The sequence below is a fragment of the Cygnus atratus genome, chromosome 1 (genome assembly GCF_013377495.2).
Source record: "Cygnus atratus isolate AKBS03 ecotype Queensland, Australia chromosome 1, CAtr_DNAZoo_HiC_assembly, whole genome shotgun sequence".
Lineage (NCBI taxonomy): Eukaryota > Metazoa > Chordata > Aves > Anseriformes > Anatidae > Cygnus > Cygnus atratus.
In genome coordinates, this window is record NC_066362.1 from 191986301 (window position 1) to 192012412 (window position 26112).

At 43.8% G+C, this 26112-nt stretch overlaps 1 protein-coding gene across 1 annotated transcript; it reads left to right on the forward strand.

The window, feature by feature from the left end:
* The first annotated feature begins 12505 nt into the window (after window positions 1–12505).
* Window positions 12506–12601, forward strand: SLN (sarcolipin). Its single transcript, XM_035542707.1, has one exon. The coding sequence runs from the start codon at window positions 12506–12508 to the stop codon at window positions 12599–12601; it is 96 nt and encodes a 31-aa protein (XP_035398600.1).
* The last annotated feature ends 13511 nt before the right edge of the window (window positions 12602–26112 follow it).

Sequence of the window (26112 nt, forward strand, 5' to 3'; positions counted from 1 at the left end):
TTCATTGCTAGGTGTCAAAGCTCAGACTGCTTTACAGTGAAATAATGGGAACACATAAGGGCTGGCTCTGAAGGCCTAGTGCTGCCATCTGGCCATCTTCAGCAGCTCTCTCGTTTCTTGTGGGGGTTCATCATGGAGCTCCACCCCTCCCAGTCCGAAATTACCACCCTGCTGGTGATCTGTCCACACAGGCAGCCAGACCTGCCACCAGCCACACTTCTCCTTACAAGCTGGGGAGATCTTTGTACACACTGCAACAGCTAAAGGACACAGCAGCCCTCCGTTCCCCTTTCACTTGTTTTGGCCAACATGCAAGGAAAAATAGACATATGGCCAATTTTGCCTCTAGTGTCTGCTCCAGCAACGGGAAGTGGGCTGCAGTATAGGCAATTCGCCTATGTCTGATGGGAGAACACCACTTGTAGCACCCTGCTAAGGGCAGATCCTGCTGCTACTCGACACAGTCTTCTGAGAGCACCTTGCACATGGAGAGGGAAACAAGGGAGGTGCTCTGGGAACATCACAGAGTCCCTGGGTTTCCAGGCTCACCCTTCCTGGAAGCGGGCAGCCCCTCGAGGAGGCCAGCTGCAAGTGTTTGCACAGTGTGGGGTGGCTTGCGGTGAGCGGTGCGCTCAGGGGTGGAGGGAGGGTGGCGCCCTGGCACCAGGTGCCACAAACACCATGTGCTGGCAGTTCACAGCTGCAGGACTGTCTGTGGTCGGATCCAGGGAAAGGTATGCTGACAGCTGGTTTGGTTGCACGCAGATTTGATTTTACTGGTTGCCTAATCAAGCCCTGGGAGCGTAAAGCACTCCAGAGAAGGGAATGAACGATAATGTGTTAACAGAGGGTATGGTGCTTCCGAGGAAAGGTATGCTGGCTGAGCAGGGAGCGGATGGCCTTGTTTTTTCCTTAGCCGTATCACACTGAAGTCTGCAGGCACAAATGTAGGTGTCTGTGCACTGCTCACTCGCTGCTCTCTGTCTGCAGTTGTATACCCTCAGGTAATGAAGCCTCCATCTGCTCATGCCGAGATGTGTTAATTGATTTTGTAGAGAGGAGAAAGTGGATTTAACTGTTCACCAGTGACGCACAAGGTGTGATTGCTAAGACAGGAAGAGGGCAAGGGATATTTATCACAAACAAAAGAGGAAGCTTAACCTTAGTATTGTAGCTATTGAGTGTTAAAAGACTTTGCTCCCTGTACGTTCGTGGACAGTAGTCCTGTTAAAAATCACTGTTTACTCTTAACAATTGTATTGCAAAAAGCCCAAACATATGTCTAGTAAAACAGATGAGGAGGGCAACCTCTAAATGGCTTATATCAGTTTATATCAGATGTGGGTTTTAACCAAGCAATAGGAAAGAAGCACTGGGGGAACCCAGACTGAGGGTGCTTACTTGGGCTGCTCCAGGATCTGGCTGTTCAAAGCTTTGTTTCTGAGCTGGATCCTGACAGTCCCTAAAGCTCGGCCGTATTAGTGATAGCCTGGAGCAAGGGTCTGGGTCCTGGGGTGAGAGGGGGTTGCTGGATTGTCTAGGGTATCTGTGTCTGGCTTCTCTTTTATTCCATAATTGTCCCGAAAAAGAAAAAACACCAACCAAAACAAAACAAACACACAATTTCTTTTGAATAGTTACGTACAAAATTCCAGTCTGCATAGTCTTGTGCCAAGTTTCATTTCAGATTTACTTCCATTTGCTCAGGGTAAATGACTGATGTGATTAGAAAGTCATTAGAGACCTCTTGACTCTCTTTGGCTGTGTATTAGTACTTCAAAGATGGAAGGGTGAGTCAGTGCTGAGAGGGGATCTGCTCCTGCCTTCCCTCCCTGTGGTGTCACTGCAGACATATTAGCTTTGCTTGTCCTAAAAAAAACATGAAATAGGGCCGCCATGCACTTAGGGCTCATTTCTGGCCTGGCTAAAACCTGTAGCAAGATTCCTCTTGAATTCAAGAGAGAAGAATGAGATCCTTCATGGGCTCATTAACACCAAACACCCCTAGGTAGGAAGGAAAGCTGATTAGGCCATGACTACTTAAATTAAGGTCACGTTTGCTATTTTATTTCATACTTTTCTCGGGAATCAACCACTTATTTGGGTTGCTATGGTTACTTGATGGTGTTATGCAAACCAAATTCAGCCTATAGCTGGAATGCTGGATGTGGGCAATTTGAAAACTAAATACCACAAGCACTGCATTAATCACTCTGACTGCCTCGAAATCATGAAAACAATACTGTTTGTACTGAGGGTTGTCTACTTGGTTTTAGTTCACAGAATGAAATATTTTAAGATGAGGATCATGACTTTTCTCACTGGAGCAAGGCTAGTTTATATTGGCCTTGTGTTTGGCTTAATAAATACAATAGAAATGTAAGTATCAGCATCTCTCTGCAGAGGGTCTTTATGAATGTGGTGAGCCAGCAGAAACATATTTTAGCCACCATTCAGTGGCACTTTATCTACTCATTACTCCCATTTACATTATTAGAGCGCACCTACACCTTGCAAAAGATATGTTGTGTTGCTCCTGTCTCAGGCATCTCCTGACTAACTCAAGGGTCTTGTCTACAGCATCCAGAAACTCAAACTACTGTAAAAAACAATATCTAATCAATGATTGCTAAACCATCGTCACACCAGATCTCATGTTATGAAACATTTATGGAGATAAACTTTTTTTTTTTCTTAAAATCAACAATATTCCTGGTTCTAATATAGATATCCAGCCTAGTCTCTATACTTCAAGGGCTGGCGCTGGAGCTCATCCCTACATACCCTATTTGCAGCCCCTCATGTTTTCTTGCAGTGTTTCCTGGCTGGAAATATGCTGCTTCCACCTCTGAGCTTTACAAATGCAGAAGCAGGGCAGGCACTTTCTATCTGGTATTTTATTCCCCCAGATGGAATGCGGGTTAGAGTTTCAGCTTGCTGGCTCTGTTTGCACACTGCTCTGAGCGTCCCTCGGGAAGATCATGGTTCCCTTTCCACGTTCTTAGGCTTGGGCTCTATCTTCTCATGGTGGACATTGTACTATATAAACTACCCACTGCTGGCTAGATGATCTTCCTGATGATCTTCTAGCTGAGGGAATGACATCCCACCGTGGTGCTGTTTCTTTCTTTTTTCTCTTTTAATCTAACCAAACTGTATAGTTAAGTCCAAGAGTTCCCTGTTGATGTTTGTGAAGTAAAGAGAGTGGGAGGAAACGAAAGCTCATGCTAACAGGCAGAGTATCACCCCGAACTTGTTTCTTATTTGGCTGCCAAAAGTTATTTAAGGACTCAGTTTTGCTAGGGTTTAGCTGGAATTTCAGAGGTTTTGCTTTGTTGGACTCAGGTGGGGCTGCCTGAGGTTTCCCAGAAGTACACGGAGGGACTCCAGACTCCACTTCTTTTGGATGCTGTATGCAATGCTGTGCTATCTCTTCAGTAGCTCCTGTCCTTCAGGAGAGCCCCCAAAACCCCACCTAGGCATACCCTTCTACAGGCCTTTATAGCCACCAAGAAATGGTTCCCACTTCTCTGTGGCTGCTGCAGCTTAGCTATGTGGATTTGGGCAACATATCATCCATTTGAGGAGAAATAATGCTGCCTCCTTTAAATGCAGCACCTGCTCCATAGCATCTGTGTTTGCTGTTCTGTGGCAAATAGGAAGCATTTTTTCCCACAGAGGAGGAGGAAGCACCGCTTTGGGTTAAGGGCATCCATGCAGGCTTGCATGCTGGGGAAGAGCTAGGCCATGAGCCTTCAGCAGCAGGTTCATCCACCCACAGTCCTACAGATCCACACAAACACTGCAGGCCGAAGGCACCAGGGTGTGTTGGAACAACGGCTGGTGGCTACCTAGTAACTAAAGGCAAACCTTCCTCACAGGGAGTTTTTACAGGGTGCCTTATAAATGACTCTGGAGATTTAAGAACTCACACGACAGCTGTATGAGCTAGAGCTGAGAGCTTTTCACATAGCAGTAGTGCTGATATGGTTGTTCACGGAGATAAAAAATATATTTCTATGCAGTGCCAGGACACAGTTTATTAAAGACTCGCTTCTTTTCGTGTAAGAGAACTAAATCAGGCTGTGGGCACACAGGCATCTCACTCTGGGGTAGGGTGAAGGGAGAACCTGCTGGACATCGGCAGCACCTCATGTCCTACTCAGAAATAAGCTCACAGTAACCTGCCCTGCTGTCACTGAGATAAGCACCCTGCCTGTGCTTATACAGCCAGTTCACAGCCTCCCTTGCTGCCTTGTGTCCATTCCTGTGCCAGGGCGGCTGGACCAGTTGCTGGAGAGTTTCACTACTTTGATAGCAACAGAGGCATCAGTCAGTCTTGATGTAAGAGCACTGTAAAGTTTCACTCAAAATATTTCCTTAATGTGATACCATAAGCAAACACAAGTTATAGGGAAGTACTTCGTTACTTTATCAGTGTATCAAACACAGCAAACTGTCATACTCATCCCAAGAAAGCATCCTGGTGTAAAATTCTCATTCAAGGCCTGCTGACAAGAGTAGACAGATGTCCATTAACCTCAAAGAGCTTTTCATGAAGACCAATTCTAAAAGATTTTGGCTACCAGCCCCAAAAGATGTTTGTGAAACCCTAGGATCTATTGGGTTAGCAGGTCGGGAAAGGCTGACATTAAGGGTGTCTTCACACTCCTACCTGCCACTAGCAATACTATAGACCTCCCAGCCTGAACACTATACACTGTGCAACTGGGAAGACCTGCTGAATTTCTTAGCCTGAGACTGCAGTAACCACTCTTCGGTCTTCTCTCTGCCAGGCATGCGAAGTTTGTCCGGACCTCAAAGTCTGTGTACAGAAAGCTGCTCTTCTTTGCCTGTGCCTCTGACCCTGCTGCACTGAAGATTTTCCTTCACCACCTGTGAGCAGAGATCAGTTCAGAAAACAAAGCTGATCATATTTTGAATTTCTACACGTTCTCCCTCCAGTACAGATTCTGCTATCAATGCCTGTCATGCATTTGGATGCTACATTGTAGGTTGTTTTTCGTGCAAACAAATGCTGACTAGATTTTTTTCTGCTGCCTTAGCGCCTTGTATTTGTAGGTGAAAGTCTGCCAGTTCAAACAAACAACCTGGAGATTGCATCCATTGCAGTAAGAAACTTTTACTGAAGTGGCAATGGTCAGAAATGCTCTACCCCTGAAGATGTTGCTGGTGTGGGGCCTGCAGCCACAGGGATTGATCCTGCACCTGCCTGCTGTGACTGCAGCTCCGGCCAGCAGCATGTTTTAAGCTCTAACACTGTGGAGGAGTGTGGCCACGGTAACCTACTTTGCTGTGACCTTGACCCTGATTGCTGAAATTAGCTTTACAGAAAGTTAAGCTCAAAAGCCTCTCCATAGCTTCAGCCAATACTGGCTGGGCAAGGGAGTGCAGTGAGAGCATGTCCCAGCGCATAGTCCTGAATCCCCTGAGAGCTTTCAGTTATCTTCCAGAAGAAATTCATTACCTGCAAGGTCTGGTGCTTAGCACCACAGGAAAAGTTGCCTTTCAACATTTTTCTTTAAAACCTAGTGAAAAACAAAGGCTGTGTCCTAGAACATGGCTCTATTCAGAGCAAGTGTGAGTGTATTCAAGCTGAGATGTAAAATACAACCATTTTGGCTAAGCTTTCTACAGCATTTCCACACTATTTCACGTCTGATATTCAGTCTCCTAAATGTTATTCACTGTCCTGATTGTCCTTGAGGTGACGAGGTCACTGCTATTGCAGGTGAACTGGTGTTTTCATCACTCTTGACCTGACATTTAAAGCAGTTTGAAGACAGCCAGCTATAACAGACTAAAACTGAGGCCTCCCGCTCTTTCATCCTTCTTGCCTTACCTTTCTTTTGTGTTGCCTTAGATGCAATTTTAAGTTGTCCGCTTTCTCCGTTGTGTTCAGGGCTGCCTGTGACCTTCTGTGGGTCAGAACCACTGACCTAGTCTCGTTGTGTTACCATGTGGGTTTGTAACTTGGCTCATAGTACTGCATCTTCTGTCCAGTTGGAAATGTTGGACAGAAATAACAAAGAAATGTTTTCTGTCTCACAGCTTATTGTGAAAAGAAGTCTAGAAATAACAAAGCTAAAAATGAAAACATTAAACAATAAAATATAATAACAAGTCTAAAAATAAATAAAATCTGACAGAACAAGAGACTGTGATCTGGCAGCAATTATAAATGTGCATTTGAAGTGATCCACACTTTGGCTATTACAATCTTCTCTAAAACATTTTGCCTTGTTATCCTGGACTTCTCAGTTCATATTCATCTCACATAATTGTGGAGATATAAGAGCTAAATACCTTGCAGGCCACTGTAAATATCTATTTTATGTGAAATGAATTGCCAATTGGAGTACTGTTTCTCCCCACTGACTGCAGTGTGATATTTCAACTTAGAAGCGATTAATCCCACTCACCAGACACCAAAAAATCGTGATGATTCCCTGTTGTGTTCCCATTGAGGATCAGCCTTGCTAACAAGCCTGCATGAAGCAAAACTCAATGTGAATGAATGACTGTGAGAGAGTGTGTTGTGATCATTAAAATGTGAAAGTTTTATGGACATTTTCAGTGATTTCCAGAAGGACAAGATTGGTGAGCTGCAAACATCAACAATATGGAGCACTTATGCTCACCATGCCCAAAACATAAATTCTGAAGATCCTCACAGGGCTGACATTTCATCCCTGGAGACACTATCTGGATGCACTTACATTTTTCATCAGTGAAGTTCTCTAGGAGCTGAATGACCTGCAGTGGCAGTTAGCTCTCTGCATCCTGCTCACAGGGCTGTGCAGTCCTTTGCCCATCTGCCCAGAGGGAGAAGAGAAATGCATCTGGATCTCCACCTCCCATATGTGCCTGTGACTGAGATGGATGCAAAGGTAGTTGGTAACTCCTTTTGTGACTGGGTACTCCAAACATCTAATGATTTCTCCTTTCTTTCTGCTGATCTGTTGTCCCTGTCCACTTTAGGATCTGTTTTATGCTTCAGTAATCTGAAAAAGGCGTACTGGTGATAATGTACATGTCATACAGACACGATAATGTCTGTCAGCCTCTCCTCATCTGCTGGATAGGCAACTCTCTATAGGAATAATACGTGAGATCTCAGGACAGGGACATGGTGTGCTGTTGGCTTTGGAGGATGTAAAGTCTCACTCCTTGCATTGAGGAAGGATCTCAACAGTGTCAATGCATTCAACTTTTAAAATAAAAGGCTATAAGGCTTAACACAAAGAGGCTAAAACCACCTGTGTCTAAGCAGAATGAAGTGTCTCTGCAGCCCCAGGAAAGGCAACTGGCTCACAAACAATGACAGCATTTAAGACTTGCTTTGGCCCATATCGTTCTCCATCAGCTAACCTAACCAACTACCTTCTCACCCCATGGCTGGTGTGGATCCCATTCTTGGGAACTCAGGTAGGTCCATCTGCTAAAAATATAGACCTCTGCCTTTTAGCTAGGTCCAGCCTTCCTGTTCTCCCAAAGCTCCTTTCAGATGTAGTCAGTACTATCTGTGGAATTCAGGGATGCTCACCCCATGGCAGACTTCTACAGCGGGCAGACAACCTGCAGCTACCAAGTGTGTGTTTTTCCTTCACTGACTCTATTAGGGGAGCCTCTGGTGACCACTTCTGCAGGAGTCTCTGTGCTGTGGGTCCCGCACCTGCCCAGCACTGTGGCAGGATGCTGTGGTGGGTGTTGTGAATTTGGCCAGGACCCTAAAAGTGAGATGTGGCAATATCCAGACTCCTTCGTATGTCTTCTGCCCAGTAGCTTTTTGCAGTGGTGGTGCCCAGTTAGAAGTACTGTAAATCAGCAGATTTAAGATATGTGGGCTATTTGCTGACCAGACTTAAGTCATGTGTGTTCTCAGGTCCCATGGTGAGACATGATAGTTATGTATGAAATACATACTGTGATTACAAGTATAGTATGCTGCTACAAACTTAGGTTCATACAGAGTAAGATATCAGTGTTTTGAGTGGGTCTTCTAAGAACATACTCATGATTACACGAAAGAGTAGGTGCCATTTTAAAAATGAACTGATTATTAGTAGATTTAATATATATACATGTTGCATGTAGTGAAAAAGGTAACGATGAGAGCCAAAATAAACACAATCTGCTCTGATTGTATAAGAATGGTTTTGAAAGATTATGTGCTACTTGATTAGTGGGCTAGGAAGAACTTGAGATAGTCACAGCAACTTTAAATATAGACCAGAGCCTTAAGTTTGAGTATGTGAGGCATGAAGAGGGAGCTTTGGCACAGGGCATGTGAAAGTTGAGAACCAGATCTGTCAGAAAAAGAAGGAAAAATAAAAGTGACAAGAAAAATATTTAGCACAGTATCTAAACCTCTGGGCTAGCATTTAAAGTAAAGCCATTTAGTTTATTCTCCTCTTTTTATTTCTTTTTTTTTCTTTTCTTTCTGCTTTCCTAATCAGTATTACATAACTTTGCTAAATAAAACATCCTTTTAAAGACATGGCCTTTAAAGCTTTTGGGCTCTTTGTTTGTAAATAGCAAGGTTATGGATTTGGGGATGGTTCAGAAGATTCAGCCTCTGGCAGCTGGAGAGTCTAATCCACAGCGTATTGGAGTCAGATGTTCCAGACACTGGCTGGGTTTACAGTCAACATCCAGGCAGGCCCCACAGCTCAGGTGTGTTTATTGGTAACCCCTATTCAGTGTTATGCTTTTTGCTCACAAGTCTTTGCGAAATATATATGTATGCATGTATATCTGTATATATATAGGAGCATTCTGTCTGATGGCATCAAAAGTATGTGTAACTTAGTAGTCTGACTCTTCTAAAGCTACTAGGGACTAGCTTTGTCCATCAGAAAGTATTTCCTAGCTAGTAGGGTCTCTAGCAAATTAGTTTTATCAAATGAGCTGCCTTCAAGTTGCTGATAGGTTGAAGAAAGTTAATTTCTCAGCTATACGGAATATTTGAGCTTGCCATTTCATTTTTGCAATGTTAGCAGTATTGAGGATGTTGTGTAGAGAAACTTGACTATGAACAAGTTCCCTGGTCTAGGGCTATTCACCCAATGAACTATCACAGCAGCAGGAACAGATGCTCATATTGACGGGACACCCTGACAGTATGAGCAGTGAGGGAGCTATAAACCCAACCCTGGATGTAGAGCCAGTCTGGAAGTCCTAATAAGCTGAATCCTAGAAATTTGAAGATATTCAGGCAAAGACCATTTTACATTTGCTTTGTGACATTTCATATCTAGCTGTTGTGGATGAAGTCTGAGATGAAGGGAGTGCTGGGAGAACATGTGGAGACCAGAAGATGTTCCTGCTTACTTTGGGCTGAGGGGAGCATTTTGAACCTGGATTTCCCAGATCCCCCCCCACAGGACACCAGCAAAATGAGGAAATCAAATTTGCTCAAGCCTTCCCTAAGAAATGACGCTGTGGTGGCTCAGCCCAGCCCAGCACACGTCACTACAGGGCCTTGCAAGCTACATAGACATCTAAGTCCTGAACGAAGCATGGGTAAAGCTCCTTCCTCTGCATATTTTAGCAGAGGACTCCCACTCAGCGTGTTGGCTTTTGCAGCCCTGCTGCTTGGATGTTTAGGAGGGCAGTAGAAAGGCAGCCAAGCCAATAAGAGGGAAGGTTTCCGTGGTACTTGTCCACCTCCTGCGTCCAGTGATCATGTGGGGATGCTATTTAGGGAGCTCACCCAGCAAACACCAAGCCACTCTCCCCTCCACCCCCCCACCCCCCCCCCCGGCCACCCACAACTATTTGTTTTGGTTTATTTTTCCTGGGATTGGTTTCCAGCCAGCCAGGCTCCCTCACTGGGGCATCACAGTGACGTGCAGGGTGCAAGGGGATGGGTGAACCCAGGGAAGGGGACCCTCCCAGCCAGCCTCGATACTCCCTAGCATAAATACACAAAAGGCATCAGAATCAGGAGATAATCTCCATACTGTACACCAGGAGGGCTTGGCAGTGAGGATGAGGGCCAACTTTGAGGCTAGCTTTACACACTTTGACTTGACAGGAATCCTCCTGCCCAGCCGGCAGCAGAAGCCAACCCCTCTCTGGAAGTACTCGTGTTATTTATCTGAGGCAAAGGCTCCGAGCACCTGGTCCAGGGGGACCTGTGGCAGCACAAGGCTGCACTCTGCTCCTGACTCGGTTTAGCCCACCCTGCTGAGGCATCATGTCATTGGTTTAAAGGGAACAAATTGCCATTTCTTTTTGTTTGCATCTACTACAAGCTCTAGCGGTGCCGTGGGCAAAGATAAGGTTATGTGGGGATTCCAGCTACCTGGGCTGGAAAGTGGCATGCCTTCTGGGAAGAAATGCTGCAGGGCGGCAGAAATACTTCTCTGTCTGCTCCAAAATATGGAGTATTAATACCAGCACGGGAAATGGATGAGGGAGGAGCATGCAGGTGAGTGGGGGCTCTAACTAGAAGGACAGTGTTTTTCAAACTTCCTTGTACCAAACTTTTCTATCCAGCAAATGCTCATGGATTTCCTTACACTGTATTTAAATGCAAAGCATGTTTTGCTCTTCTTCACCTTCTTTTAAAATTGTATGAACACGAGAAGATGTTGGACGATAAGGATAGTATGCAGTTGTAAGCAGGTGAGCAGCAGCCATACTGTACGTAAGAAGTTAACTGTGTTGGCAGTTGGAAATGATCTTCAGAGAAGCTGAAATCAACACACAGGTTTCTGCAAGTGGATCCTTCTTTCCTTCTCTTTTCCCCACGTTGGGTGTGAAGACACCAACGGGCCCCAGGAATCACCCTGTAAAATCCCATTGCCTCCGAAAGGTTGCCCATAGCCCTGCTGTCTTCAGGAGAACTAACGCGAGTAAATCAGCCTGTGGACCCCAGAGCAGAAAAAGCCTTAACCAAGTCCTGCAGCCCAGCTTAGCCCTTTTAAAATATTTTGGGGGTGATGTCAGCACCTTGGTTGCCAATGCACTTGTTGCTCTCCTCCCTCAGACTACTTTAGTTCCCACACAGGGACGGGGCATCCAGACCGAGTGGGAGATAGGCAGAAGCTGAGAGGAAAATTATACCCCAGAGGCAGAACCACTGGGCTCCATTTACCTTAAGGTAAAAAAACAAGCAAACAAACTTGGCTTACTTATTAGGTCAGATTTTTCTCTTGCCCAAGGACGCGGGAGGCTGGCAAAACAGCTTGGGAATGGAGGAATTTTGTTAACTGCATGCACTAGGCTTTTAATATTTAATCTGCAAACTAAAGCACTTTCTATTTAAACTCTCTGTCTTCACTCTGGTATGGTCCCAAGGCTTCTCTTGTTTGCTCTGTAGATGTTACAGCCCAGTCTAGCTTCTCTTCTAAGATTTTGGTTGTGTGGCTGAAATTCTTGGTTTGTCTAGAGATTATGTCTCATTTGTTTAAAGGTTTTTATTTTATTTACCTGGCATACAGATGGGGTTAGTGTATGTCATTCCTGATAAAGTATTCTCATTTCTCTGCATGAACTTCAAGAACATACAGAAATCAAAACTTGCTGTGATGAAGTAATTGAAAAGAATAACCAACAGAAGAGTTTTTGAATATGACTTTGACTGGGATTTCTGGAAGTAAGATTTCTGGAAGTAAGATATAGGATTTCTGGAAGTAAAATATCTATAACAGCTTGAAAGTTCAGGAAACTCAGAGATGCTTGCAAAAATCCTATTTTATCCATAGGATTTACTTATAAAATTTACTAAGTTCTTCAGACATGAAAGCATCTAACCTTAGGTTCTCCTTCTAATTGTTGTGATACTGTAAATAATACATTGTTTTTTCTTTTATCTTTTACAAGAGAGGCTGAAATTCATTTTTTTTCCCAAGCTGTAGTATTTCTGTGCAAAATTTTAGTTACAGCAAAGATTACTTAAGAAATGTTGAAAAAGTGACTGAGGTAAAAATCCTAGAGATTTACTAGCCTTTCTTTATATGAGAACGGTTTGCAACTAGTTTCTTTAAAAAATGAAAATATGCAAACAAATATAGGAATTTGGAGAATGTTAAACAGTACTATATTTATAGTGTATACCAGTTCAAAGTAATAAATGGGGTTTTGGCATTATTTATTATAAAATGCTTGCACAAAGCAGAGCAACTTTCCAGGGACTGCTCACCCCTGTGAGATGTGTTTTGGGGTGGCACTGAGAGACTTTCTTGTCAAATGCTGGAAATCAAAGAAGGTGATAAGCTTCTTGAGAGAGCTTGTACTTCGTAGTGTTCACAGTGCTTACTAACTTCTAGGCGCAGGAACAACATTTATTCATACCAATATATACAGCTCTGCTGAGCTTGCTGCCTTCAAACATCTGTTCTTCACATATTTTTTCTTTTTCCTTAAAAGAGCCTGTGACCTGAAGGCTGAGCTCAAGGACGCTCCCAGATAAGTCCCTGAAGGCTTCCCTTTGCTCTGCCTGCCGACCTCTGCCTGCCCCCGAACATCCCCGAAAATGGAGCGATCCACACAAGAACTTTTCCTCAACTTTATGATTGTCCTCATTACTGTGTTGCTCATGTGGCTCCTGGTGAAGTCTTATCAGGAGTAAAAGACAATCAGAAACTCTCAGGGCTGGTCTAAGCCTGTGTCTGCAGACACCAGTGACACCCACTGCACACCTCTGTGATCAGCTTTTGGTCAATTTGGGATGCCGTGAATATTTTTTTTACTCTCTCATCTCTGTTGCCTGCGCTAATGTTTGTAATGGGTCTATGATGGTGTAATTATTTTATTCTGCAGTGATCCAACTGTAAAATGCAAGATCCTTAGGAAATGTCCTATGTGGCTCTCCCCCAGTGGCCATGTGAATGCTGTGCCCCTCTGCCCACGGTGCTGGCTTCTTTGGCGTCAGGGTAGGGTATAAAGAAGCAGCATGCAATGGATCCGTCTGTGTTAGCCAGTATAAAAGGCACAGGCTTGCTTAGGAGACAGGAACGTGAAACTTCTGTTTTCGCTTGCTCTTGTTTCACTTAAATAAAGAACATGTAAACCCATTTTTTGTAGCTTTCCTGGTCTGACTGCTGTTCACTGGAAAACCTGATAGCTGCAGCATGGTGCGTCATGAAGTCTGGCGGTTCGCTTGTTCCTCCCACCCAGATTTTTATTTGCACTTTATCAAAAATTTCTGTAGAGTAACAGTGCCAGTCCTGCAGGTTAACTGATGTTTAGCCACATGAATGAGCCAAATCCAGCTGTTCCAGCAACTTTTATGTCCAGAGTGACTTACACCGTCTATGCTATGGATGTCGACTTCAAAGAGACTCTGTCTCATGGGGACATTGTCAGATAATTGCATTTTCTGAAGCTGGATTTTGGATGGGGATTCCCAGGGTCCTATTTTTGGCCAAGCTATGCTTGGAGCCGTGCCTGTGGAGAGGAGCTGACGTCGCGGCGCTGCTGCAAGGGGGTGGTGGTCCCTGGGGGCCACCATGCCATGCCAGGCATGGGGGCACAGCCTGCCTGCCGCCTGCCTGCCGTGCTGTTGTCGCCTGCTAAAAAATCTGCAGCCAGCTTGAAGAGCCCAATGCCCTGCAGTCCCTGTGAAATAAGTGGTTAAAATCAGTGGTTGAAATCAGCTGTAAACAGCTAAAGTCATCGGTTGAAATCAGTGGTTAAGCTCCCCTTATGCATTCCCCCTTGTTTTAATGGCTTCAGAGACTGAGCTTCTTCTACAAGATGCTTCTTCACTTTCTGATCAGCTGGTCAAAAGAGGTGATCCTCTGCTGCATTTAGTGTTGGTGTGGCCTCACCTTGAACATTGTGTGCAGTTCTGGGCCACACAACATAAAAATTCTGTTCTGTTCTATACTGTTCTATTCTATTCTATTCTACTCTACTCTACTCTACTCTACTCTACCCTACTCTACTCTACTCTACCCTACTCTACCCTACTCTACTCTACCCTACTCTTTCTACTCATTGCTGGTGCAATGAGAAAAATCAACTCTTGTTTCCTCTTTGCTGTGGCTATGGGTGAGCAAACCTCCTCCCAACATTTCTGGGGATGACAAATTTTCTGTGAGAAAACAGACATTGAAATGAATTCGCAGCCTGTCTCTGCGACCCACCTTGCACCAGATGCTGCTGTAGTTTCACTAATTTACACGGTCTACTTGTGTGCACAGGCTTGGCTGTGGCACGCAGCAGTGGCTGGCGAAGGACATGGAAAAATCTATTTTTAAATATGGTGAATACTTGATAATTCAATATCAAAGACTCTCATCTTTCACAGGCTGTGACTCCTTACTCTTGCTGAATGCTGCATCTTCAGCCAGCATTATCAGACCTTCTTTGTGAATTAAAAATAGATCTTCAGGTTCTCCCATGCGTCACAGCTTTCACCAGGGACCCTGCCACTGCGCACCTGTCCCACCTGGAGGGCTGAGGCTTTTTAGCCAGTCCCAGAGCACATGGCCATTTCCGAAGGAGAGTGATGTTGTGAGCACATTTGAGCTCATCACAGGCTAGCAAAGAAGAAATGGAGGTGTGTGGTTCCCTGGCTGAGTCACAGCTCAGGGTGAACCTGGCCATTTTCAGGTAAGAAGAAAGACCTTGAGAGTTTGGGACAGTCACAACTTTTAGCCATCAGTCTCTACTTTCAACACGAGTAAGGTTAAACACTCAAACCACTTGTAAGAAGTGAGAATACTAGTCCAAATGGTTCTCTTTTCAGGCGTTTCTAATTTTTAAGCAGTTTTTCAATGAGAAAAGTTTATTTCCCTACATTAAGTTCTGCCATTGACCTAAAACTGAAGAAAATGTAAATTCAATCATCAGTAACAGAGCTGGATGCCCTGATGTTACGGCACTGTGCTGGTCCCTAGGCACACGAGACCAAGGCAAATTCCCCAGTTTGAGGGACCCTAATGTGGATGCTTGGTGTGCCACTGGAGTCTCAAACTCCCTCCATTATCTTCCTGCTTGCCAAAGATGCCTGAGAGAAGAGGTGGCTCTGTGTCCCACTGGTTTCTGTTACCAGCCCTTTGCAACCTAAGGGAGATTGAGAACACTGGAGCACTTCTGGGCTAACAATGATTTGCCTTTAGTTTATTGGTATAATTATTTCAGGCAAAACACATACTTAAATTATACTTAGGAGTTGCTCTCTGAGCAGCCTGTTCCAGTGCTCATCCACCCCAACAGTAAAAAGGTGTTTTCTTAAGCCCAGATGTAATATCTCCAGTGTTCCAGTTTGTGCCCATTGCCTCTTGTCCTGACACTGGGCACCACCAAAGAGAACCTGACTCTGTCCCCTTTACACACCCCCTCAGATATTTATAGATGCTGATAGGATCCCCCTGACCCATCTTGTTTACAGGCTGAACAGTCCCAGCTCTCTCAGCCTCTTCTTGTATGACAGATGCTCTGAGCCTGAATCACCTTTTTGGCCCTTTGCTGGACTCTCTCCAGTACGTAGAGGTCTCTCTTGTACTGGGGAGCCCAGCACTGGGCACAGCACTCCAGATGAGTCTCACCAGATCTGAGCAGAGGGAAGGATCACCTCTCTGGGACCTGCTGGCAATGCCCTTCCTGATGCAGCCCAGGAGGCTGCAGATCTTCTGCTGCAAGGGCTCAGTGCCGGCTCATGGTCAGCCCGGTGCCCACCAGGACAGCCAGGACCTTCTCTGCAGAGCTGCTTTCCATCTGGGTGGCCCCAGCTTGTCCTCATGCATGGGATTGTTCCCCTTCAGGACTTGGCATTTCCCTGGGTTGAACTACATGAGTTTCCTGCCCACCAGTTTCTCCAACTAGCCCAGACCCCTCTGAATGACAGCACACCCGTCTGGCATGCCAGCCACTCCTCCTGTTCTGTATCATTACTTTACATCTTTATGTACATAAATTCTTTACATACATACATTTGCATAGTATAAATCATTTTAATGAACCCATAACTATTTTAAGCCGCAGACTTCCTTCCCTTCTTTACAGTCAATCACACTTTATGAATGATGTACCATGAAAAGTACTTATGCAAGCACTCTTTTATATCTGCATGCTTTTGGAGTTTATATCTATATTATATATATAAACACATATAAACGTTTGACATGCTCTGAGATTTACGTAGTGTGTGTAGGACATGAACACAGCACAGTAGCTCCTCCTGGGGAGGATTGTGAAGCCGACACTATACTCACCCTGTTTCCTTGCTCACCGCACCTAATTGGAAAAGGCACTCTCTGTGGCACCTCAGGAACTTCCAAATTCAGGCAAAACTGTGCCTGCTCATGAACTTGAACTGACCTTAACACAGCACTTTTTTATTCTGGTATCTAAGTACAGATGAATTAGCCTCGGCCAGAACCAGAAGTTCAGTAGTGGCGTTTCCATTCACTTTACTGGGCTTTGGATCAGACCTTAGCTATCTAATTTTAGATGTTCAGACTTCAGAAGTCTGGCTATGAGCCTGGTAAGTCAGAACTGCTAAGCACTCAGCAATTCACTCCACAGCAACTAGAGGCACAGGATGTTCAATGTGCTCTTGGGAAAAATCGTACCACAATTTTGGGTGCCTAGATAACAACTTAGGAACCAAATGTTAGGCACCAAGATGTTAAACTTTGGCCAGATATTTAAAAATTGTTCAATAGAGTTTACCAAAATGCTTCTGTCAAAAGTGATTTTAGCCAAAACTGGTTCATCTCCATTGTTTACAAGAGTGTTTTTCTCAAGGAAAATTAAATTCGAGCAAAAAAATATTAAAAGTCCAGCAAATGTTCCCCAGATTCTTCTCAGCCAGATTGCCTGTTGTTCTCTATCCTTAGTGAAACTAGTTAGACATTTAGCCCACATGCATTCAAATTTTGTGATTCTGAAACAGTAATGACTCTGGAGTACATCACAGTCTATCCTCTGCTGCCCTACAAGTTGTAATTATGAATTTCAATGTCCTCATTGTAAGACTTACCCCATCCTAGTTGTAAGGATTGCTAGTTTCAAGCAATGCCATGCTTGAAAACCAACTGTGTCCATATCGCATTGGCTGTAGGCTGTGCAGCTTGTGCCCCTTTTCTCCTCTGTTGCCCAGGCTCCGGGTCAGGCAATGTCTGTCCTGGGTGAGGCAACCAGCAACTCTCACGATGCATCACCTCCGAGTCACAGGGCAGGAAACTGAAGAGAAAGGAAAGAAATGATTGACACCGAGGAACAATACTTGCTGCATTTCTAAATGGCTTGACTACAAACCATTGTTTTCTTGCTGACATTTTTTAGTCTGCAAACACTCACTCAAAAGTGACTTCCCCACGGAAAAAATTTGCACACTATGTAAAATCTGCATGTGTGTGTGTTCAGCAGATGACATAAAAAGAAGGGGAAGAGAAAGAAAGGCAAAAAGAAGATTCTTATCTGCGTCAAGACAGCATTCCTTTGCATGCATATAATTTTTCTCTGGACCAAACCAAGAAAAAGTTGAGCATACATAACTTCCTTGCTACATTGCAAGTCCAGCACTGTTCTATTTATACAACTGCATTTGGCAGTGTCCCAGAGGCAATAGGGGCTCTTGCAATTCAAGAAGCACTTTGCACAGTAATTATCTATATTTTACTGGTGCAAGAAGCTAGGAAGGATCAAGAAGACTGACAGCTGCTGACACTTTGGGATTCCATTGCGGGGGCTCCTAAATCATTCTTCACCTCCACAGCTGAGCTGGCTCGTCCCTTGTGCGTAAGGCTTGCCCACAGATCAGCCTCTCACAGGTCAGGGCTGGAAATGCCTTTGGCATCCTTTCCTGCCGTATACAGCTGGTGCTCAAGCCAATCAACTCTGACCTCTTAGCTTAACAGTTCAGCTGTCAGCTCCTAAAGAGAGATGACAGCATTTTCAAGCAGGCTCCATTGTGCTTATCAGCTAATGCTAATCTCTGCTTGCGCTTGCTCACTGAGCTGTTTGGTGAGGGAGGGTAAGGAAGCATCAGTTCAGGCAGAATGAATGGTGATGGTCAGTTTGTGCCTGTGTGCTTTCTGTATTGCACCAGTACTTGCCAGCTCTCCACTCCAATGGGTGGATGAGGGCGATGAGTAATAATAATTCAGCTTTGGCAGCTGTTAGCTAAATGAACACATATGCTTCCTTTTACTACAACTTGCACAGAAGGGTCCTGAAGGATGTTTACTCAGTGCGGAGATGACACTTTGCTGTGTGCATCTAGGCCGGTCTGTCTATCTAGTGGGAATGACCTAATTCTTTAATTAGGACTATGGAACATGCTGAGCAATAAATAATCTGGAATGGATTTTGCGTGTACCTCTTTTCCCTGCAGTATTTGACCATTCTGCTCTTTGGCTTATTGTCCACAGAAATCTGTCGGCATATCTGAAAGCAGAGGACATATTTTTTTAAATACCTACAGCACAGCTTCACACGTGACTGCTGGTTTCACTAGGGTCATTTTGCTGGCCATTTTCCCAGAGGATTTTGGTGGAGCTGGACCTGGTTACATCAGACAGGGACCAGCCTATTTGTATTTTTCCAGTTCTGATGTACTCTCTTGCCCAGGGAAGCTGTGGATGCCCCATTCCTGAAGCGTTGAAGGCCAGACTGGATGGGACTTTGAGCAACCTGGTCTAGTGGGAGGTGTCCCTGCCCATGGCAGGGGGGTTGGAACTAAATTATATCCAAGGTCCCTTCCAACCCAAACCGTTCTATGATTCTCTGCAAAAGTCTGTTTCAGCATCACCTAGAAGGGATATGTCAGACGTAGTTTTAGTTCTTCCACTCAAATGCACGTTTGAACAGAAGAATTTCACTATATGAAATCTTATATCCTAAATTGATTAAACTATGTTAACAAATATAATGAACATAAAATTTGGAAACGGTAATCCATGGGAGTGTCTTATATATAAATGTGAGCTACTAGGTTCTAAAAATTATTAGCCTATGAACAGAATAAGTAATAACGATTATTATTATTATTTTCAGTAACAATTTAAATTCTACAGTCCTAGTAGAACTTTAAATCTAGCCCAGTTTTTTTGATTTTTTTTTAAGGTTTAAAACTAAGTGAACTCAGAAGCTAATAAGCACTGGAAGCACAAAGCCTTAGGTCTTTCTCTTCATCCTAGGATTCTTCCCTACTTAACCGTACCTCTTGGTATGTCAGCTGTACTTTCAGTTGTGGACCAGCATAAAGATTAAACTGAAACTATTCAATAGGGTATAGTCAGCTCTATGTCATGATGAAGCTAAATAAATTCTCTCATGAGAACAGTAAGCAGGAACCTGTCGCACTACACTCATGCTCCCTTTTACAGTCATGGTTATGAATTTTGGCTCTTTCTCTGTTGAGGCTGTACTCACCTGAGTACAGAAAATACTGAAGACTCCCCTACTGACTTGGGGAAAGCTTGTCTGCATAACAAGCCAGCCCCAAAGCAATACCACTCATCTTCTAGAAGCAAAGTCATGTCATACTGTGTCCTCTGATGAAGAACAGGATGGACGTCAATGAATTTCAGGTGGGAAACACAGCAAACAGTCATTTCAAAAATGAAGGACTATTTAGCCAGTATCGGATCAAGCCAAAAGGTAAACATGCTTTTATTTCTTTTTCTGGAAATATTACCAATTACAAAATGAAGTTGGGTAGAATGGAACGTCTGGATTAAAATCGGACCCAGCCTGTAAGAGACATGGCGACCAGAAGGCCACCAGTCAGACAGTGTAATAACACAAATACCAGAGGGACAAAGACGATGTCAGTAAGGAACTGGCAACATACATTAAAGAAAGATTTAGGTAAAAAAAATAACTGTTCCAAAAAAAAAAATATATATATATAGTACCCCTCTCTAGTCTGGCATTTCAAATCTAAACAGAAAATGTGCAATTAGCCCTGTGCTCTCAGCCAGAATATGGCATGCTAAAGGAGACCATCAGGGCTGTAATGCAGAAAGTGCAGAGGTCATGGAGATCTTTGGTGGGGAAGCATCATACGGGGCTCTAAGTCAAGCTACATTTTAAAACAACATAAATTGTTGTTTCTTGGGCAGTCAGACGTCACAGTCATGACCAGCACACAGGACCAGGATCAAAATGTTACTTTTGAAAAATGATGGTGTGAGAGTGACCAAAGTCCATGAGTGAAACATGCTTATGGGAATGGGAAGGCCAAAAAAAGAATCAACAAAGCACAGGAAGGAATTACAAAGAAAATACTGCTGTTTAAAACACAGAAACTGCATCCAGATTTGAAAGACTGAAAAGAACAGAGGGAAATTAAATACAAAATCGTAAGGAGGGCAAGAAATAGATGTTGAGAAACAACAGGCCAGCTGCATTAAAAGCTAATATTGAAAGACATCAGGAACAGAAAACCTGCCACAGAGACTGCAGGGTCTGGAGAGGATAGGTGCAGAATAGGAGTGCTCAGAGAATATAGTTTTAATACAGGAAAGTTGTACTAATTGTCTGCAGTATTGCTCACTCTGGAAGGGCTTAGGGGGGTTTGCACACTATAGCTTTTATCTGCAGGTGATGAGTTGGAGAAGTGGTCTCAGCCAAAGGGCCAGAAGTGGATAGAATGAGCAGTCATATATCACAAGGCCCAGATGATGTTCATCCAGTCATTTTCAAGGAACTGAGATATGAAATTGCCTGCCTAGTTGCTGTGGAGTGTAATTTATTGCTCGTGTCAGAGTGGTACCAGAGGAACAGAAGGTGGCAGATGAGATATCAGTTTTTAAGAGGACAAGAGAGGATGGGTGGGGAGTTACAGACCAGGAAGTTTCATTTCCTTGTTGGAAACAAAACAAAACAAAACAAAACAAGCAAACAAACAAAAACACACAGAAAAAAACAACACAAACAAGCAAAACCAAAAACAAACAAACAAAACAAAAAGACAGAACCAACAAACACAGAAAATATATAGAATTTGTGGTTATATAAGTGAAAAAAAACTCAGCAAGGCTTCTGCAGGGGGAAATCATGCTTTCTGTATCTCTTACAAATCTGAAAGATTCAGTGAACATGTCAGTAAAAGAGAGCTGATCAATACACTTTAAACAACAACAACAAAAAACAACAACAAAAAAATTGTCATGGAGTAGAAAGCAAAGTTCTCCCTTTAACTGGTTGGAAGACAGAAAGAAGATAGCAATGACGAGTGAAATTGCATAATGGAAGGAGGTCCATAAGGGACTGCATTGTTTAACATACTTACAAGTAAAGCAGATGAACAAGAAGATTGAAAAATTTGCTGTTGGCATAAATGTCATGTAGTGTTGTCTCAATACCAAATGATAAGTAACAAAATGGTAGATGACATTCAAGACTGACAAACATGAAGTAGGCCACCCAAGGAGAAAATCTCTTCAACACATCGAATTATGAGCATGGCAGATACTGGCACGCAAGAAGGATCTAGGAATCACTGCAAAGTGCTCCCTAAACACATCAGTTCCATGATCAGTGTTGCAAATACTGCAGAGAGAAAACACAGTGACAACTTCAGAGTGAGAACAAATTAGGTAGACTAGGTCTCCTTAACCTGGGGGGAAAAAAAATGACTGAAAAAAAGGGTGAGAGCAGTAACAAATAAGGCCATATGGGCTGGCTCTTTCTGAGTCCATCACATAAACAGCAAATGTAATAGGGACATATAAAATGAAGAAAGGCATTTCATTGAGCAAAATTGAACTATAAAACTTATAAGTACAAGATGTTCTGAAAGAAAACAGTACAAATATGTTTAAAAATGTTTAGACAAATCTGTGAAAGAAAAAAAAACACACAACTATAAAGAGCTATTAAATATAAGGACAGACTTACTGGCTCCACAAAAAGGTTAAGCCACAGATTGCTAACACTGAGAAGGTGTGCTGAAGAGTTGCTGAAGAGTTATTTCTCCTGGTTTACCTATCATCAGGGCACGATGGGAGCTCCTCATTGCAGTAGGGTGAGGACTAGAAGCCAGAGCCCTTCCCACCACCCCAGCCACGGAGCAGGCCAGGCTTGGGGCAGCCCCAGCACAGGGCACCAAGAACCTCACTGGGGATGGGGCCACACCAAAAAGAGAAAATTGTTAAGAGGTACAACAGCCTTCAAATATGTACAACATAGCAGCAAAGAAGAAAACGATAAACTCTTTTCCATGCACAAAAAAATGATGGGTTTTAATGTTAGGAAAGGAGATTTCCAAGCAGTTTTCTTGATGACTAACTAATAGAGGGTATAGTTGAGTACTGTGCTACACTGTTGAGAGATGTGGGGCTACCAATATCAAAAGGCACTCTCAGAGGTTTTTAAGAGTGTGTTGGCCAAACATCCCCCTGAAACAGTTAGAGCTGTCCAAGCTTGGAAAGAGATACCATCTCTCACGGAGCTGCCACTAAAAGTAACAAAAGCTACACTTCTTGAAGTGCTTGGAAGGTCACGGTCCCCCAGCCTGGCTCAGGAGGGTATTTTACAGTGGGGAAGAATGTTTGTAGAGTGTTGCTGCAATTTGCCTATGTGAACTAACAATGAGTGTGTGAATAGGCCAATCTGCACTTTTTAAAGTGGAAAGTGTGACTAGAAAATGTGACTAGAACAGCATTTCCCAGCATGGAAAATGCTTGCCCCAGGGAAGACAAGTGCTACAGAAGTTTTATTTCCTCCAGCCTGATGCAGCCTCCTCAGGCCTCGGTGTGTGGGATTCTTTCTCCACAATGAAGGCAACATGGTATATTGAATGCAAATCTCCCCAAACCATCCCAACTCTCTTAAGGGACACAGCCCCAGCATGATTGCCAGAGTCTGATTTCCACCAGAAAACTGAAGTATACATAATTTGATGAACGGATTTTTCTTGGAGAGAGTTAAGAAGCACCTCAAATTCTCTTGTCCCAGCAGTCAGCTATGAGGAGAGGGCCGAAAGGAGGGTGTAGATGGTGGGATGAGGGGTGGCAGGCAGTCGGGGTCCCGTAGGGTCCCGCAGCCCCAGCAGCACAGAGCACAGATACCCGGCGCTGTCCAGGGTGCTGAGGGGCGCAGGCTGGGGCCGGGGATGGGAGAAATGGGTGGGAGAAATGTCCCCTCTGCCTGGGGATCTGACTTTTACACTGAGGTGCCACTTAATGGTCAGATCCCAGGTGTTGCGGAATGGTGGTGTAATGGCCTTACACAAGGCAATGTCTTCCATGTTGTATATATTGTCTATTGTCCAACATAAACTTCAGCTGTGGCAGAGAATTAGCTGTTAGAGTAGATGTGTCAAGATAGAATCGTACAATCACAGAATCATTAAGGCTGGAAAAGACCTCCAGGATCATCTGGTCCAACCATCCCCCTACCACCAATGTCACTCACTAAACCACGTCCCTAAGCACCACGTCCAACCTCTCCTTAAACACCCCCAGGGACAGTGACGCCACCACCTCCCATTCCAATCCTGACTGCTCTTTCTGAGAATAAATGTCTCCTAATTTCCAACCTAAACCTCCCTGGTGCAACTTGAGGCCGTTCACTCTAGTCCTAGTAAAGATCCTACCCAAAAGTTTTACTCACCAACCACAAATCACAGCATTCATCTCTCAAAGGAAGTCCTACTTGATTGCTGTTGTTATTTTGAGAAGGCTTTCTCATGAAAGCAAAGAAGGAGAAATTGGGAATTCAGTTCTCTCCCAGCTTCTAATGTAATTTAATTCTGGCTTATTTTCCAGTGCAACTCATTTTTCCCCAAAGTGGTAAGTAGGTGTTGTTTGTCCACCTATTGGGATTCAGTGAAACTGAATGCCTTCTGATGTGCAAAATATTACTTGCCCTGGCGGAACAAGGTTATTGGTAATCAGTCATACAACAGCATCTTGCTGAAATACATTGATATTATGTGGGCTTGTTAACAAAAAATTACTCTCTGTAAAACACAGAAATGTTTTCTACACATAATTTAACAGGAAGAAAATCAATTTATTACAGCTGCTTTGATCCTAGGAGCAGTGAGCTGTGGTATGCTGGAATTAACCCCTGGCAGAATAGAAGTTCCACTGCCTATGCAAGTAATTCACCACTCCTGGTTTCCAGCTGCCTGTGGGTATTACAGACTCTGCCCCCCCCCCCCCCTTTTTTTTTTTTGGTCTTGTAAAAATTTCTGCTATGTGCTTATCAACCTCTTAGAATTTTAGGCATTTGATATTAGTGTTAAATTACTGATTACACTTTCAGTAGCATCACAGATAACCTAACCAAAATGGCATAGGCTGCATTGCCTCCCGCAGTGCTCTACCCCAAAGGCAAATCTCTCTCTGGGAGGAAGGGAGCCTCTAACTCCCATCATTCACGTCTAAGAGCTGTCATTGCTATACCTGAAAAATAATGGAATATAACTCTGCATAGAAGTTAATTACCATTATGTATGAGACTCATAGGCAGTGATTATAGACATCCATATAAATTTAAGGGAATCACAAAAGATACTGCTGATAGACAGTGATGTTTAATTTGCATTTATAGGTGCAAATTAAGAATATAGAATAAAACTTTGAAGTGCCAGCATCTCTCTCTATTTCTTGCTGTTCAGACAGCTCTAAAATGACTTGAACTGCTGCAGGTTTCCAAATGCCTCTCTACAGCTTTTAGATCTCTACTGGAATTAGAAAAGAGTTTAGAATTAGAAAAGAGTTTAGTGCTCCAATAGCACTGATATTTCTACATGATAACAGAGTCACTGCCTGGTTTTTTGAATAGTCTCCCATGATACGAATGCTTAGTTTAGCTTTTAACACAAAAGCATTCACACCACTGCTCAGGGGAGATGTTCTGACCCACTCAGTAGAGAGTTGATGTTCACAGCTCCCTTAGATATCTCTTTTCATCTAGCAAATGAGGGTAGAACACCATGTTGGGAGTTTAACTTGGCTGGGGCTCAGGGTCTCCTATTCTTTGCTTGCTGGATTTACCTCTTCTGGCCAAATTTGGAGCCAGCCTAAATCTGTGCAACTTCACAGCAGGCAGACATGACTTACACTGAGACCTGTCTCAGGCATAAAGTATAATAAAATAAAATAAAATAAAATAAAATAAAATAAAATAATAAACAAAACAAAACAAAAAATTAAAATAAAATAAAATAAAATAAAATAGTCTATTCTGTGAGCCAGAAGAAGCTGATTCTCCTTGGAGAGAACCTGGTGGGAGGCTGAATGTGCTTTAGGGGCAGAACAACCCCATGAACCAAACTAGCAGCTGAGCTAGAGAAGCTCTGCTTTCCCAGTGCAGCCACATGCTTGTGCCCCTTCCCCACAGCCCTCGTGGAAGGGGCAAGACAGTTGGAGGCAGCAGTCTTGAGATGCTAAGAGCTAAGAGCAACCGTCCTGCCTCTGGTGTCACAGTGGCACCCTGTAAGCTGGGGCAGGGCAGGATGTGAGAAGGGGGCTTGCCAGATCGGCTGCTGTCTCCTCAGACCTTTGCTCTTTTTCTGCTGCTTTTTGGCCACAGAGCTAGTGACACCCACATCCGCCACAGAAATGTCTCTCTGCCAAAAGTGTGCAAGAAAGGGTGAAAGGAAAAGAGGCTGACAGGGCGGCGAGGGCAGAAGCATGAAAACCAGAAGCAAAGTATAAGTCCCTTGGCTTAAATTCAAACTAGTAAACCAATGCAAATAGAAAACTGGGAGAAAGCAAAGAGGAGATGATGGCTTGGTCAGATGGCTTGTGTCTTGCCAAGAGGATGCCTTGGTTGGACAAGAGCAGGTGGTGAAGGTTAAGGAGTTGAGCTGATTTACTGCTGTTGAGGACTTTTGTACTGATTTTGTGGTATATACTTACTACTGATTGGCCTGTGGTGAGATGGGCACTGCACAAGCACTTTGCTGAATGGACTGAAAGGAATCTGCTCAGAACAGAGCACATCACCAGGGAAAAGACAGAGCAGAGCACTCAGCTGCCAAATGCCTTTGACACAAATCACCACAGCCGTTTTCTCAAATGTAGTCTGCCCTTGGTTTCTGAGACAGTCCTCTCCTGCCTCCTACTTTCCTAGGCATACTGCCTTGAGTCCAGTGGAGGATTCTTTCTTTCCGTGGAACTCTTCATGGAGCTTTGCCAATGGTCTTTTTTTTTTTCCTCCTGCTTC